The following is a 14,046-nucleotide window of genomic DNA, read 5'->3' as shown; positions in this document are numbered from 1 at the left end:
TTCCCTTTGGCAATGCACACTCTTCCCTTTGACAACACACACTCTTCCATTTGACACCACACACTCTTGCCTTTGACAACACACCCTTTTCCCTTTGACAACACACACTCTTCCCTTTGACAACATACCCTCTTCCCTTTGACAACACACACTCTTCCCTTTGACAACACACACTCTTCCCTTTGACAACATACCCTCTTGCCTTTGACAACACACCCTCTTCCCTTCGACAACACACACTCTTCCCTTTGACAACACACACTCTTCCCTTTGATAACACACACTCTTCCCTATGGCAGCGCACACTCTTCCCTTTGGCATCAGTTGTTGTGACCTTTTTATGTAGGTGTAGTCCAGTTAACAGAAAAAGGCCAATTTAGCTTGCCTTAAATGTGTAAGCCAGCTTTGCTGTGGTCTCTTTGGTCCCTTGGAGTTACACTTATGTCTGTGTGGCTGTTTTACTGTGTGCATTTATTTATATATTAATTGTTTAAATACTACTCGTCTTTTACTTTGTGTCTAATTTAAAGGGACATTGATGTCAGTGATCCTCAACAGACGTACGTTGAAACCACTGTTTTAGTGGTATAACAAAACAAATAATGAAATTGCATTGTATATTTGGTTTTTCTGTATATTTGTTTATATGTATATTTGGTTTGCAGATGACATTGTGGTGTGTAGTGAGAGTAAGGTGCAGGTGGAGGAGTGCCTGGAGAGGTGGAGGTATGCACTTGAGAGAAGAGGAATTAAAGTCAGTAGGAGCAAGATGGAACACATATGTGTGAATGAGAGGGAGGACAGTAGAATGGTCAGGATGCAAGGAGTGGAGGTGACAAAGGTATATGAGTTTAAATACTTGGGGTCAACTGTCCAAAGTAACGGGGAGTGCAGTAGAGAGGTGAAGAAGAGAGTGCAGGCAGGCAGGCAGACAGGGTGGAGTGGGTGGAGAAGAGTGTCAGGACAGAAGGATATCAGCAAGAGTTAAAGGGAAGGTTAACAAGATGGTCGTGAGACCAGCTACGTTATATGGTTTAGAGACAGTGGCACTGACGAAAAGACAGCAGGAGGCGGAGCTGGAGGTGGCAGAGTTGAAGATGCTAAGGTTTTCACTGCGATTAACGAAGAAGGGCAAGATTAGGAACGATTATATTAGACAGACCGCTCAAGTTGGACGGTTATAAATTTGGGGGTGTTTGGTTCTTATCAGACCAAATGAGATTTCATGTGCTTCCCCTTTGATGCACCCTTGCTTCCTTCTCTCAGCGCCACACCAGGTCACCCAGCACATGTACACAGGCAGATGATCCTTAAGTGTTCTTCCTCCGTACTCTTGCAGCTCTAACCTTTCCTTTTGTGTCTCCTCAGACCTGCGGCGGATGACAGCAGGTTTCATGGGTATGGCCGTAGCAATCATCCTCTTTGGCTGGATCACTGGCCTGCTTGGATGTTGCTGGGACCGAGGCCTCATGCAGTATGTGGCCGGCCTGCTCTTCCTCATGGGAGGTAAGTCACGATGATCTACAGACATACATGCATATATATATATATATATATATATATATATATATATATATATATATATATATATATATATATATATATATCACCTGTCAGATGAAAAACATGCATGCCATTTGTCTTTTTTCCACATCCAGGATGCACTGGTTGGATTTTTATAGAGCAGCTGCTGAAGAGGTTGAGGGAATGTAATTAGTGAGACTGGTGATTTAGATTTGGGCGTGAATGTAGTATGGTGCACACACACTGTTTTCTTTTGTGCACTAATCTCTTCTTCTCACATTAACCCAGTTACTCGGGGTGGACAGACAAAGGGCACTGGGCCAACACACCCTCAATTAAGATGGTCCTCAGATTAATTCCATGATCGTCGGTTGTACAACAAGGAGGCAATTAAAAAGTCAATTATGTTGTTTAGGTGTTAGAAATCTCAGGGTGATCTCATAGTGGCCAGATCCTTGCAAATTAGTTTGTTTAAAGAAAAAAAACTGGAAAAGACTGCTGCATAGCATGGCGTTGTGCAAATGGCTGGCTCACTGATCTTGGTAGCGGGCTAGTTAGCAGGCCCGTTGGCCTGTGAAGCTAGCTTTGCCGGGTTTGTTGATATCTGAAAGGTGTTTTTTTTCTGTTTTTTTTTTTCCATTGATACTTGAAGGTAATCTTTTGTGTGTGTTTTTTTTCTCTCTTTTCTCTTTACACTTCCAATCCATGTTGGCGAGTTTACAGCTGACTTCCTATTATAAGTATGCAGAAATGCACTACTTCGCTAACATTGCTTTCTCCTTGCAGCGCCACTGTTACATTTGATAGAAGCCGTCTTGCATGTCAATAGTTGGCTGCTTGTATAGTTCACTTGCAGTTTTGCCACGTAAACCATTCTATTGACTTGACCTCGGGTTTTTTTTTTTTGGGGGACTAATGTTGGTTCTCCGTGGACTCTATTGGCGATCAATTTTTGCACATTTGGTTTATTTTGGGTAAGTGGTCACAAGTCTCAGGTAGCGAAGAATAAGAGGTATTATGTTTTACTCTACTTTTTTGTATTCAGCGTTTAGCTTGCGTCTCATTTGGGGAGATGCTTCGGCAAGGGAGGTTTGGGGGGAAGGAGCACTTTCCTCTCTGCTTGTATGTAGCTTTAATGTGTCTTGTGTTTTGTATCTCAAACGCGTACTACCGTGGTTGAGAAAGTTCTTTAGTGTTGTATCTTCCTTAGAGTATTGCCCAACTGCGCGGTTTACAACATGAATCAGTCGGGAGACTGACAGCCAGTAGTTTTATTAACAACTGTCATGTCACTCCTCAAGTCCCCGTAATATCAGTCCCCTGGTCCGCCCATAGGTGGCAGCAACGGACCAAGTATAATCACAATATATAACGTCTCCTTCCCACTTAATGTGACATCACTAACATCAGAACACCTGTAAACAAATAAGCCACTATCATGACATGTAAACACTATGTTGTCCATGGTAACTAAAATTTCTCAAACCCCTGGAATCAAAACTGTTCAATTATACAAATAACAATAAGAATTAACAGTTCCCCTTACTCCCAATGACAAACAATTCCTTCTTTTTTTTTTCTTTTTACTAAGGAAATGAGGTGGACTACTCAGACCCTGCCATAACCCTGGGGCTTATTCTGCCCCATTCTTCTGGGTGTGGCTACTATAAATCCAGGTGTTTAGGAAACCGCCGTTCTCTCTGGGGATACTGGCGGTGCTAACCGCAACAGGGACAGACGTCGGTGTGGAGCATGACGATAGTTCTATGTCTGAAACTGCTGAAGAGGTGGGCCCAGAAGAAGCAGGTTCTGTGTGACCCGGTGTTTTGTGGGTGAGTGTGGGTTGTTGTGCTCGTATGGCTCAGCACAGACCACTGGTGGTGGTGATGTAGTGTTCCCAGACGCTATTGCTGCAGCAAGCAGTTAGTCTGTGTGTCTCCTCCAGACGATGTCCTCAGTGGTCCGGACTGTATAGGACACTGTCCTGTCTGTGCCAGGACAGTGGCTGGCACCCATTTCAGTCCGGTGTTATAGTTGCGTGCCAGTGCACTGTCACCTGGGAAGAAGATCCTTTCTTTTGCTTTATGTTGGCGTTGTTGAACCCGAGTTTGTTGTTTCAGGTGAACAGTCTCTCTGGTCATTGGTGGTTTTAGGAGGTCGAGTTTGGTGCGGATCTGTCTCTTCATGAACAGTACCGCAGAAGCAGCTCTTGTGGTTGCGTGGGGAACATTTCTGTAAGACAGCAGGAAGTTGTTCAGCCTCTGGTGGAGAGAGCCTTGGCCATGAGAAGCCTTCAGAGCGTGTTTCATGCTCTGAACAAATCTCTTGCCTTAAGTACAAAATGCCAGCCTGCTGTGGCTCACCATGGTCAACCGGCAGGAGCAGCCTAGAGAGGCTGTCAGCATTTGCATGCAGCTCTGACCTGTGGTATTTGATGTCGTAGTCATGGGCGGACAACAACAAGGCCCATCTCTGCATCCAGCTGGCTACCAAGGATGCAATACCAGTATGTCCAAAGGAATTGAATCAAGTGCAACTAAATGGGAGACTGCACAGCTGCGGAAGATTGGATTCGTTGACCGGTTGATTAGGTGATGAGGAGCACCTGGCGGATACCTGAATGTAGAGTCAGAGTGAGGGTTAAATACAGGAGGCAACAAAAAAACTATACGGCCACGGGTGTGTCCGTAACACACCCACCCATAAAAACAAGCCCCTACAGGCTTTTTAACAAAATAACCCCACAAGAACCAAAACAAACTGACAATGTGCTACATAACAGTAACATGTGACCAAACAAAAAGGTGGAACACCTCAGCCAAAACAAAGGGTCACCACAAGTAGCTACGCTACATCCAAAATGTGACCCAAAAATGGCCAGCACTTTCCCACCAACACATGGTCACCTACCAAGTGTCCTCAACCACAACAAGTTGGACAACACAAAGTAACACACACCGCCTCGGTCACCGTGGCGACCCACGCCAAATGACGTAGCTGCGTTCGACCCGCAGGTGAACCAGCCACAACTCGTGACCAAACAGTCACAACACAAGGTGTGCCAGCATGGACCAGCTGGTGGTGGAAGCAGAGAGCGCAACGCGCCCCGCACTCACAGGTCTAAAGGTCTACCGTCCGCAACTCCCCTCCAGTCTCTCTCTGCCACAAATCCCGCCCCCCCAAATCTCCCACTGGAGACTTGACTCAGCCTGCCTCTCAGGCGGGCGTCAGCACCCACGTCGAGTGCAACACAGGGGACCAGGGATCGAGCCACATCAGCCTGGCCGGCAGCTCCGCCCTAGCATCGGACCTCGTCCACTTCGGCACGAAGCTCTGCCACCAGGACCATTAGGTCCAACACCATGGCAGAGGATAAAAGGAAGTAGACCAGCAGCCACAGTCGTACCCACCACCAAACCAAGAACACACCAACACCACCTGTTAACACAATAATGAACACTGTGCTTACAACCCAACACCAAACGTTAACACAGCACACTACAGGAAATGTCAACTAGCCAGACCAAAGCCGCCAATATCCCGGACGAGCCCCCATTTGTTACATTCCCCGTTAAAGGTCCAGGGGAAGTAAAGAAAATAAAAAAGTGTCCCGGGGGAATAAGAAAGGTGGGAGGTGGAACCAGGTGTAAAAACAGATTTATTACCAAAACAAATTTGTAGTCAAACTATCGAATAAACAGACAACTAAAGATGCTGGCGCTTAACTAACCAGGCTTTAACAAAACAAACTCAGATCCAACCAAACCGAATGAAACAAGAACACTAATAGGTTTCACCCTCCTTCTCAAGGAGTATAGACACAAGCACTTGCTCTCTGGTTGACAACAATGGCCCACTGGCCGTCTCTCTCCACTCACTGCTGCCAACAATGGCCCACTGCCCCTGTTGGGTGTCTCTCTCCAAGTTATATACCCAGCTGATGAGGAATTGGGGTCAACTGGGCTTAATCAGCAGTTCCACAGGAGGCGGGGCATTACCTGGAGAGGGAAAATTAGACACGCGGCACTAGGGCCATAACAAGTGGCATAACAACCAAAACCTATGATCGGTTTCATACGCAAATTACCATGACCATTAACTTGAGTTTACAATGGCCATGTGTACTGTTCACAGAGGATTGGGGAATAGTTGCAAATTTGCAATCAGAGCATTTTAAGATGGTGACAGACTTTTACCTCCCCTCAGTTCAGGGATGGTCGTACCCTCTTCACATAGATGGCCTCCTTGACTCCCCGTTCAAACCAGCGTTCCTCCCTATCAAGGATGTGCACATCCTCATCCTTGAACGAGTGGCCACTGGTCTGTAGATGGTGTAGACTGTGGAGTCCTGGTCTGTAGGTGGTGCAGACTGTGGAGTCCTGGTCTGTAGATGGTGTAGACCGTGTAGATGGTGTAGACTGTGGAGTCCTGGTCTGTAGATGGTGTAGACTGTGGAGTCCTGACCTGACATGTTAGCTCTCCTGTGTTGTGTCATCCTCTTGGCCAGCGTCTGTTTAGTTTCCCTGATGTACAAGTCACAGCAACCCTCCTGGCACCTAACAGCTACACTATATTGCTCTGTTTGTGCCGGGGGACCTGAACGTTGGGGCGGACCAACTTCTGGTGCAGTGTGTTTTGAGGTTTGAAAGCAACTGAGAGGCGGTGTTTGGAAAATACGCGTCTCAACTGTTCCGACATTCTCGCCACATACGGAATCACCACTGGTTTATGCTTAGACAGCTGTTGTCCTTCTCCTCTCTGATTGGCTGGTACACTGTTTGGAATCTTCCTGGCTTTGACAAGCGTCCAGTTAGGATAACCACACTTAACCAGGGCCTGTTTAATGTGGGATTTCTCCCCTTCCCCAGCCGCTGTGTCGGTGGGGACGTTGTCAGCTTGGTGGTCCAGCGTCCTGATGACTCCTAGTTTGTGTTCCAGTGGATGATGAGAGTGAAACCTTAAATACTGATCAGTTTACGGTAAAGATCAACAATCAAATGTCCCCCATGTTATATTCTTCGGTAGAATAACCATACGACGTATTGCTTAATAAACTTTACTAAAAGAATTGCAAGGCAGACCGTTAGCTTCCAACATGCTCCGACAGGTTCTCAGCACCAACTCACTACAACATTCAAAGAGTCAACCTAACCTACTGTTACTAGTGACCTAAGAATACAGCGCCCTCTAGCGGTTGGCAGTATAGAACTCAATTTAATATAGGGTAACTAGATTACTGAACACAACATCCCCCCTTTACTTAAAATAATTGCTCGTCTTTGCATAGCACTGTATCAATAACAATAACATCTACTTGTATTATTTCTTTACGTTATCACAATGTGGAAGCTTTAGCAACAAAAATGCTTATTAGTTTTTTCACAATAACCAGATAATCACAATATTTTTCATTCACAGTAAGAACATGTTTTTGTTTTTTTTTCTATGACGTCTCATAGTCCCCAAGCCAGGCTGGTGGCTTGTGCTCTCTAACGGGACGGTTGTTGTGGTTACACCGCCCCGAGCTGCCTCCCCGGCACGTTCAAGCCACTCCCCCAGCTCGGACGTGCCGGAAACATCCGAGCGCTCGGCTCGCGCTCTGAGGAAACGAGTTCTGCACTGCACCAGGTGTTTGCCATCATCCATCAGGCACACCTGTGGCAATCAGGCAGCCTTCTACAAGAAGCCTCTCAGAACACCACTCCGTGCTTCGACGTACTAAATCCTGTGGTAAAGTTCTGACAAGCCCTCCAGCGTTCCTTGCATTCTGTTTATTCCCCAGTGTCTTATCTTCGTGTCTCTGTTTCCTCCCAAGACTCTCCCTCCGCGATTTCCACGGCTCCCCGCGCCTCCCTCGTCCCCAGCGACCTTCACGTTTCTCCCCGGACCTCTCCTGTCTCTCTATCTGGACCCCTCCTTTCGGACTCGACTTCCCGTATCTCGAACCTGGACTTTCTCGGACAACCTCTCTTGGATCACGGACTGGACTTTCTCGCCAGGTGCACGCACATTTTTTCCAACTCCTCCTGGTCATTTACATACCGCACCACACATGGGCTAAAAACACTCACACATAGTTATACACGCAAACCACGGGACACCACACATAGTTTATTCACACATCCCACTAACAGAACGCCTTTTTTTCACCATACATTTCCCTCCCACAATAAAACCTCCCTTTGTAGCTTTTGAAGTCATCTCGTGTCTGTCTGTCTTGGGTTTCGCCACACGGGTCAGGTTCTGGTGCGCGAGCATAACAGAACGTCGGAGCCATTATGGACCCAGGCAAACCCAAGGAGCGGACGGTCCCTGTGACGCCCCAGAACCCCGTCCCCCTAGAGGTAGTAGTAAGAAGTCATAGTTGCCAACTTGCCTCTCTCAGCTCAGAGCTTACTACTGCCTTCACCCGTGTCACCGGAGAGATCAGCGATCTTCAGTCCGGCTCCCAGGCCGCGACGAGCGCGTTAGATGCCCTCACCGCGCAGATCGCTGCACTCTCCACAGCGGTCTCCAGGATGAGCGACCACCCTGCCCTGGCCTCGGTCTCTGCCCCCAGCTCGGCCTCCGGTTTCCCCGTTTCTGGTCCCGACGTCCCCCCTCCTCCGAGTCAACCCCCGGTGCGAGCCTAACCTCCCCTGCCCCAAGGCCTTCGGTGGGGAGTTCGAGCTGTGCAGGGGTTTCCTTGGTCAGCGTGAGCTCCTGTTCAAACACCAACCAGCTAGGTATAGGACAGGAGAGACCAAGGTAGCCCTTGTCATGTCCCTCCTCACCGGCAAAGCCCTCAGCTGGGCCATAGCGGCGGTAGGCCATACCGAGCAGCTCGCCTCGGACTATGGTGCCTTCCGCCGCGAGTTCAATCTGGTGTTCGACCACCCAGCTGACGGGCAGGACGCTGCCGGCCGCCTCCATTCCATCCAACAGGGAGCCAGGTCGGTGGCAGATTATTCCTTGGAGGTAAGGATACTCGCGGCAGACAGTGGGTGGGATGACACTGCGCTCAAGAGCGCGTACAGGAGGGGGCTGAGCGAGCCCATCAAAGATCTCATCGTTCGGGACCGCCCTGCCTCCTTCAACGAGCTCGTCGCCCTCCAGATGGACGAACGGCTGCGGGAGCGGCGCCAGGAACGCGCCCCGCGCGCTGGCCTCTCCCATAGACCAACCCCCGTCCGTCCTACCGGTGCCTTCCCTGGGTCAGCGTCCCGTGGGCTCTCTCCACCCTCACACTCCCCCTCGCAACCCTGGGTGGCTTCTGGATCCAGGCCGGAGGAGGAGCCCATGCAGTTGGGTCGGTCACGGCTCCCGCAGGAGGTTAGGGAGCAGAGGATGCATGGCCACCTCTGCCTCTACTGCGGGAGGTCGGGCCACTATATCAAGGCCTGCCCGACTCGCCCCAAAAGACCCGGCTCACTAGTGAGGGGTGTCCTAGTGAGCCTGACGACCCTTCCTCAGCCCAAGAAGGAGCACAACCACCTTTTTCCGGTCACTCTCACCTGGGGTAACCACTCACTGTCTGTTGGTGCACTCCTGGATTCGGGGGCGGACGAGTGTTTGATGGACATCTCGCTGGCCCGGCAGGCCGGCATTCCACTCGTCCCCCTAGACACACCCCTCACAGCCCAAGCCCTAGATGGTCGTTCACTTGGTAAAATCACACACAGCACTGCTTCCCTCACCCTCACTCTTTCGGGTAATCACGTGGAAGCTATCCGTTTCTTGGTTTTGCACGCCCCCACAGCGCCCCTGGTGTTAGGAAGACCGTGGTTGGAACGGCACGATCCCTACATCTCTTGGTCTACTGGGCGGATTTTGGGTTGGAGCGTTGCGTGTCATGCCAACTGCCTTCGCTCCGCCCACTCCCCGTCCAGCGGCCTCAGACCCGTGCCTCCTCTCACGGATCTCACTGGTGTTCCTTCCATTTATCACGATTTAGCCCCTGTATTTTGTAAAGAGAGTGCACTTTCCCTCCCCCCTCACCGTCCCTATGATTGTGCCATAGATCTCTTTCCCGGGGCCGCCCTTCCCACCGGTCGGTTGTATAACCTCTCCGTCCCAGAGAAGGACGCTATGTGCAATTATATCAGAGTCCCTGGCCTCAGGAATCATAAGGCCCTCGTCTTCCCCGGTGGCGGCGGGCTTCTTTTTGTGGCAAAGGAGGGCAGCCTGAGGCCTTGCATAGATTATCGAATGTTAAATAATATCACGGTGAAAAATAAATATCCACTCCCCCTTATGAGTCCCACGTTCGAGCCACTCACTCACGCCACGGTGTTCACGAAGCTGGACCTGCGCAGCGCGTACCACCTGGTGCGCATCCGGGAAGGGGATGAATGGAAGACGGCCTTCAACACCCACCTAGGGCATTTCAAGTACCTCGTTATGCCCTTCGGTCTCACCAACGCCCCGGCCGTCTTACCAGCATTGGTCAACGACGTGCTCCGGGACATGCTGAACACGTTCGCGGTGGTGTACCTGGATGACATCCTCGTATTCTCCAGGACTGAGGAGGAACACCACCAGCATGTCCGCCTGGTCCTCCAACGGCTGCTGGAGAACAGGCTCTTCGTGAAAGCCGAGAAGTGCGTGTTCCACTCCGCCTCCGTGGAGTTCCTTGGCCACATCGTGGAGAAGGGGCTCGTCCGCACTGACCCCAGGAAGACCCGAGCGGTGGAGGAGTGGGCACGGCCCACCAACAGGACGCAACTCCGGCGCTTCCTGGGGTTTGCAAACTTCTACCGGCGCTTCATCAGGGGGTTCAGCCGTGTGGCCGCCCCCCTCACTGCACTCACCTCCAACCTCCGCCCCTTCTCCTGGACCTCGGAGGCGGAAGCCGCCTTCTTGGCCCTGAAGAGGCTGTTCACAACGGCTCCGGTGTTCGCCCACCCGGACCCGTGCAGGCAGTTCATCGTGGAGGTGGACGCATCGGACACGGGCATCGGAGCCGTCCTCTCCCAGCGGTCGGAGGAGGACCAGAAGATCCACCCGTGCGCCTTCTTCTCCCGGCGTTTCAGTCCTGCGGAGAATTATGACAACGGCAACAGGGAGTTGCTGGCCGTCCACGCCGCCCTAGAGGAGTGGAGACACTGGCTGGAGGGAGCAGGGCAGCCGTTCATCGTATGGTCCGATCACAAGAACCTGACCTACGTACGGACGGCTAAGAGGCTCAACCCCAGGCAGGCGCGCTGGGCTCTCTTCTTCAGCCGGTTCGACTTCACCCTCACCTACCGCCCGGGCACCAAGAACGTCAGGGCAGACGCCCTCTCCCGTCTGTTTCCCGAGGGGTCCCCTGACGCCCCAGACACCATCCTTCCCCCGGCCCGGGTGGTGGGTGTCGTCACCTGGGCCATCGAATCAGTGGTGAGAAGGGCCCAGCGCGCCCAGCCCGACCCAGGCAATGGACCCCGGAACCGGCTATTTGTGCCTCCCTCTGTCCGGCCCCAGGTGCTGGAGTGGGGCCACTCCAGCCATCTTGCCTGCCACCCCGGTGTCTACCGAACGGCGGCCTTCATCCGCAGGGGTTTCTGGTGGCCCACCATGGAGGCAGGCACCAGAGAGTTCGTGGCAGCCTGCGCCCGCAGCAAGGCTCTCCATCGCCCTCCAGCAGGTCTCCTGCGCCCCCTTCCTGTCCCCGGCCGACCTTGGTCCCACATTGCCTTGGACTTTGCAACTGGCCTCCCCGTGTCCCAAGGCAATGACACCATTCTGACCATTGTCGACCGGTTTTCCAAGGCCGTCCATTTTGTTGCCCTCACCAAACTCCCCTCTGCAGCCGAGATGGCGGACCTTCTCGTCTCCCACGTCGTCCGACCTCATGGGATTCCCCTGGACATTGTCTCTGACCGTGGTCCCCAGTTCACTTCGAAGGTATGGCAGGCCTTCTGTAAGGGGATTGGGGCCACGGTCAGCCTCTCCTCCGGGTATCACCCCCAGACCAATGGGCAGGCAGAGCGGGCCAATCAAGCCCTGGAGGCGGCTTTGCGTTGCGTTACCACCAGCAACCCCGTCTCCTGGAGCAAGTACCTGCCCTGGGTGGAGTACTCGCTCAACTCCATGGAGAGTTCGGCTACCGGTTTGTCCCCCTTCGAGTGTTCCCTGGGCTATCAACCCCCTCTGTTCCCCCATCAGGAGTTGGAGGTGGCAGTCCCGTCCACGAGGGCCCATCTCCGCCGATGTCGGCGCGTTTGGAAGACCGCCCGGGCCGTTATGTTGCGAGCTACAGAGCGGGCCCGGCGCAGCGCCAACCGGCGGAGAGTGCCGGCCCCAGCTTATCGACCTGGCCAGAGGGTATGGCTCCTGGCCCGGGACCTGCCCCTCCCTACCCTCAACCGGAAGCTGGCTCCCCGCTACGTCGGTCCCTACACCATCGACCGCATCGTCAACCCTTCAGCGGTGCGTCTCCATCTCCCTACCTCACTCAAGATCCATCCCGTCTTCCATGTCTCGCGCCTCAAACCGGTAGCCACCAGCCCCCTGTCTCCCCCTGTCCAAGCTCCTCCACCCCCCAGGGTCCTCGACGGTGGTGACATGGTCTGGGATGTCGACCAGCTGCTCGCCGTACGCCGCCGGGGGCGTGGGTACCAATACATGGTGGACTGGGTTGGCTATGGGCCCGAGGACCGCAGCTGGGTTCCCCGGTCCTACCTGGCCGACCCCGCACTCCTGGAGGAGTTCTATCGGGCCCACCCCAACGCCATCGGACGGTCTCCCGTAGGAGGGGGGGGGGGTCCTGTTGTGGTTACACCGCCCCGAGCTGCCTCCCCGGCACGTTCAAGCCACTCCCCCAGCTCGGACGTGCCGGAAACATCCGAGCGCTCGGCTCGCGCTCTGAGGAGACGAGCGCTGCACTGCACCAGGTGTTTGCCATCATCCATCAGGCACACCTGTGGCAATCAGGCAGCCTTCTACAAGAAGCCTCCCAGAACACCACTCCGTGCTTCGACGTACTGAACCCTGCGGTAAAGTTCTGACAAGCCCTCCAGCGTTCCTTGCATTCTGTTTATTCCCCAGTGTCTTATCTTCGTGTCTCTGTTTCCTCCCAAGACTCTCCCTCCGCGATTTCCGCGTCTCCCTCGTCCCCAGCGACCTTCACGTTTCTCCCCGGACCTCTCCTGCGATCTCCCCCCTTGTCCCTCTATCTGGACCCCTCCTTTCGGACCCGACTTCCCGTATCTCGGACCTGGACTTTCTCGGACAACCCCTCTTGGATCACGGACTGGACTTTCTCGCCAGGTGCACGCACATTTTTTCCAACACCTCCTGGTCATTTACATACCGCACCACACATTGGCTAAAAACACTCACACATAGTTATACACGCAACCCACGGGACACCACACATAGTTTATTCACACATCCCACTAACAGAACGCCTTTTTTTCACCATACATTTCCCTCCCACAATAAAACCTCCCTTTGTAGCTTTTGAAGTCATCTCGTGTCTGTCTGTCTTGGGTTTCGCCACACGGGTCAGGTTCTGGTGCGCGAGCATAACAACGGTTACCCGTCCCTTGGGACAGTCCAGGCTCCACAGATGTTTCAGCACCAGTCTTTGGTTGCTCTGAGGAGTCAGGCAGTCCCAGGGGTACCGCGGTCAAATGGGAAGCATGCCATGCTTTACCATCATCCAGGATGTAAGTGCTAGGACCCACTTTCCTTTTTATCAGGATGGGTGCAGAGAACCTCTGATGCCCTTTCATCACGTGCACAGGTTTCCGCACACGCACTCTGTCCCTTTCTCTGAATGAAGGCGTGTGAGCACCCCGTCTTCTGTCACAGTACTCTTTCATGTGAGATTGGCGAAGCGACACCCGGCCACGCGCCTCAGTATCCTGCGCTGTCACACCCGGGGGAGAGAGAACGTTGAGCTTAGTTCTCATCTTGCGACCATGCAGGAGTTCAAACGGAGATGCGCCGGTCGTGGCGTGCGGTGCAGCTCGATAGGCTTGGAGGAAATCCATGGTTGCAGCTTTCCAGGGTTGATGCTGAATGATTGCAGCTTGGATACAACCTTTGAGAACTTGGTTAAATCTCTCGATTGCACCGTTAGCAGCTGGATGGTATACAGAGGCGCGTATGAGTGATCCCTCTGCCCTGGAGGAATGTGGAGAACGCAGCAGATGTAAATTGCGGTCGATTATCAGTGACCAGGGACTCTGGGTTGCCATAGCGACTGAAGACACTGCTGAGGAATCCCACAACTGTTTCCATGGTGACAGATGAAGCGAAAGCAACTTCGGGCCACTTTGAGTAGTAGTCGGCCAAAGTGATTGCGAACTTATAGTCCCATGATGCAGTTTCAAACGGTCCTACAATGTCCACGCCCAGCTTACTCCAGGGGCCTTCAGGCAGAGGTACCGGTTGCAATGGTGCCTTGGTCACTTTTGCTGACTTGTCTGAACTTTGACACAGTGAGCATGTAGGCATCTCTGAGCGTACCAGTGCATCAATACCAGGAAACCAGTACAGCTCATGCAAGCGTTGCTTCGTTCGCACAATACCCTGGTGGCCGTCGTGAGCCAGGGC

At 52.6% G+C, this 14,046-nt stretch overlaps 1 protein-coding gene across 1 annotated transcript in view; it reads left to right on the top strand.

Moving 5' to 3' along the window:
- The first annotated feature begins 538 nt into the window (after window positions 1-538).
- The window catches only part of tmem178bb (transmembrane protein 178Bb), a 29,502-nt gene continuing 15,994 nt past the window's right edge, over window positions 539-14,046 (top strand). Inside the window, 2 exon segments of the mRNA XM_056276734.1 lie at window positions 539-560; window positions 1,369-1,506. Of these exon segments, the coding sequence (XP_056132709.1) occupies window positions 539-560; window positions 1,369-1,506 (160 nt within the window).

The sequence above is a fragment of the Lampris incognitus genome, chromosome 3, assembly GCF_029633865.1.
Source record: "Lampris incognitus isolate fLamInc1 chromosome 3, fLamInc1.hap2, whole genome shotgun sequence".
Taxonomy (NCBI): Eukaryota; Metazoa; Chordata; class Actinopteri; order Lampriformes; family Lampridae; genus Lampris; species Lampris incognitus.
The sequence above is the reverse complement of the archived record's forward strand: the minus strand, read 5'-3'. Positions and strand labels throughout refer to the sequence as shown.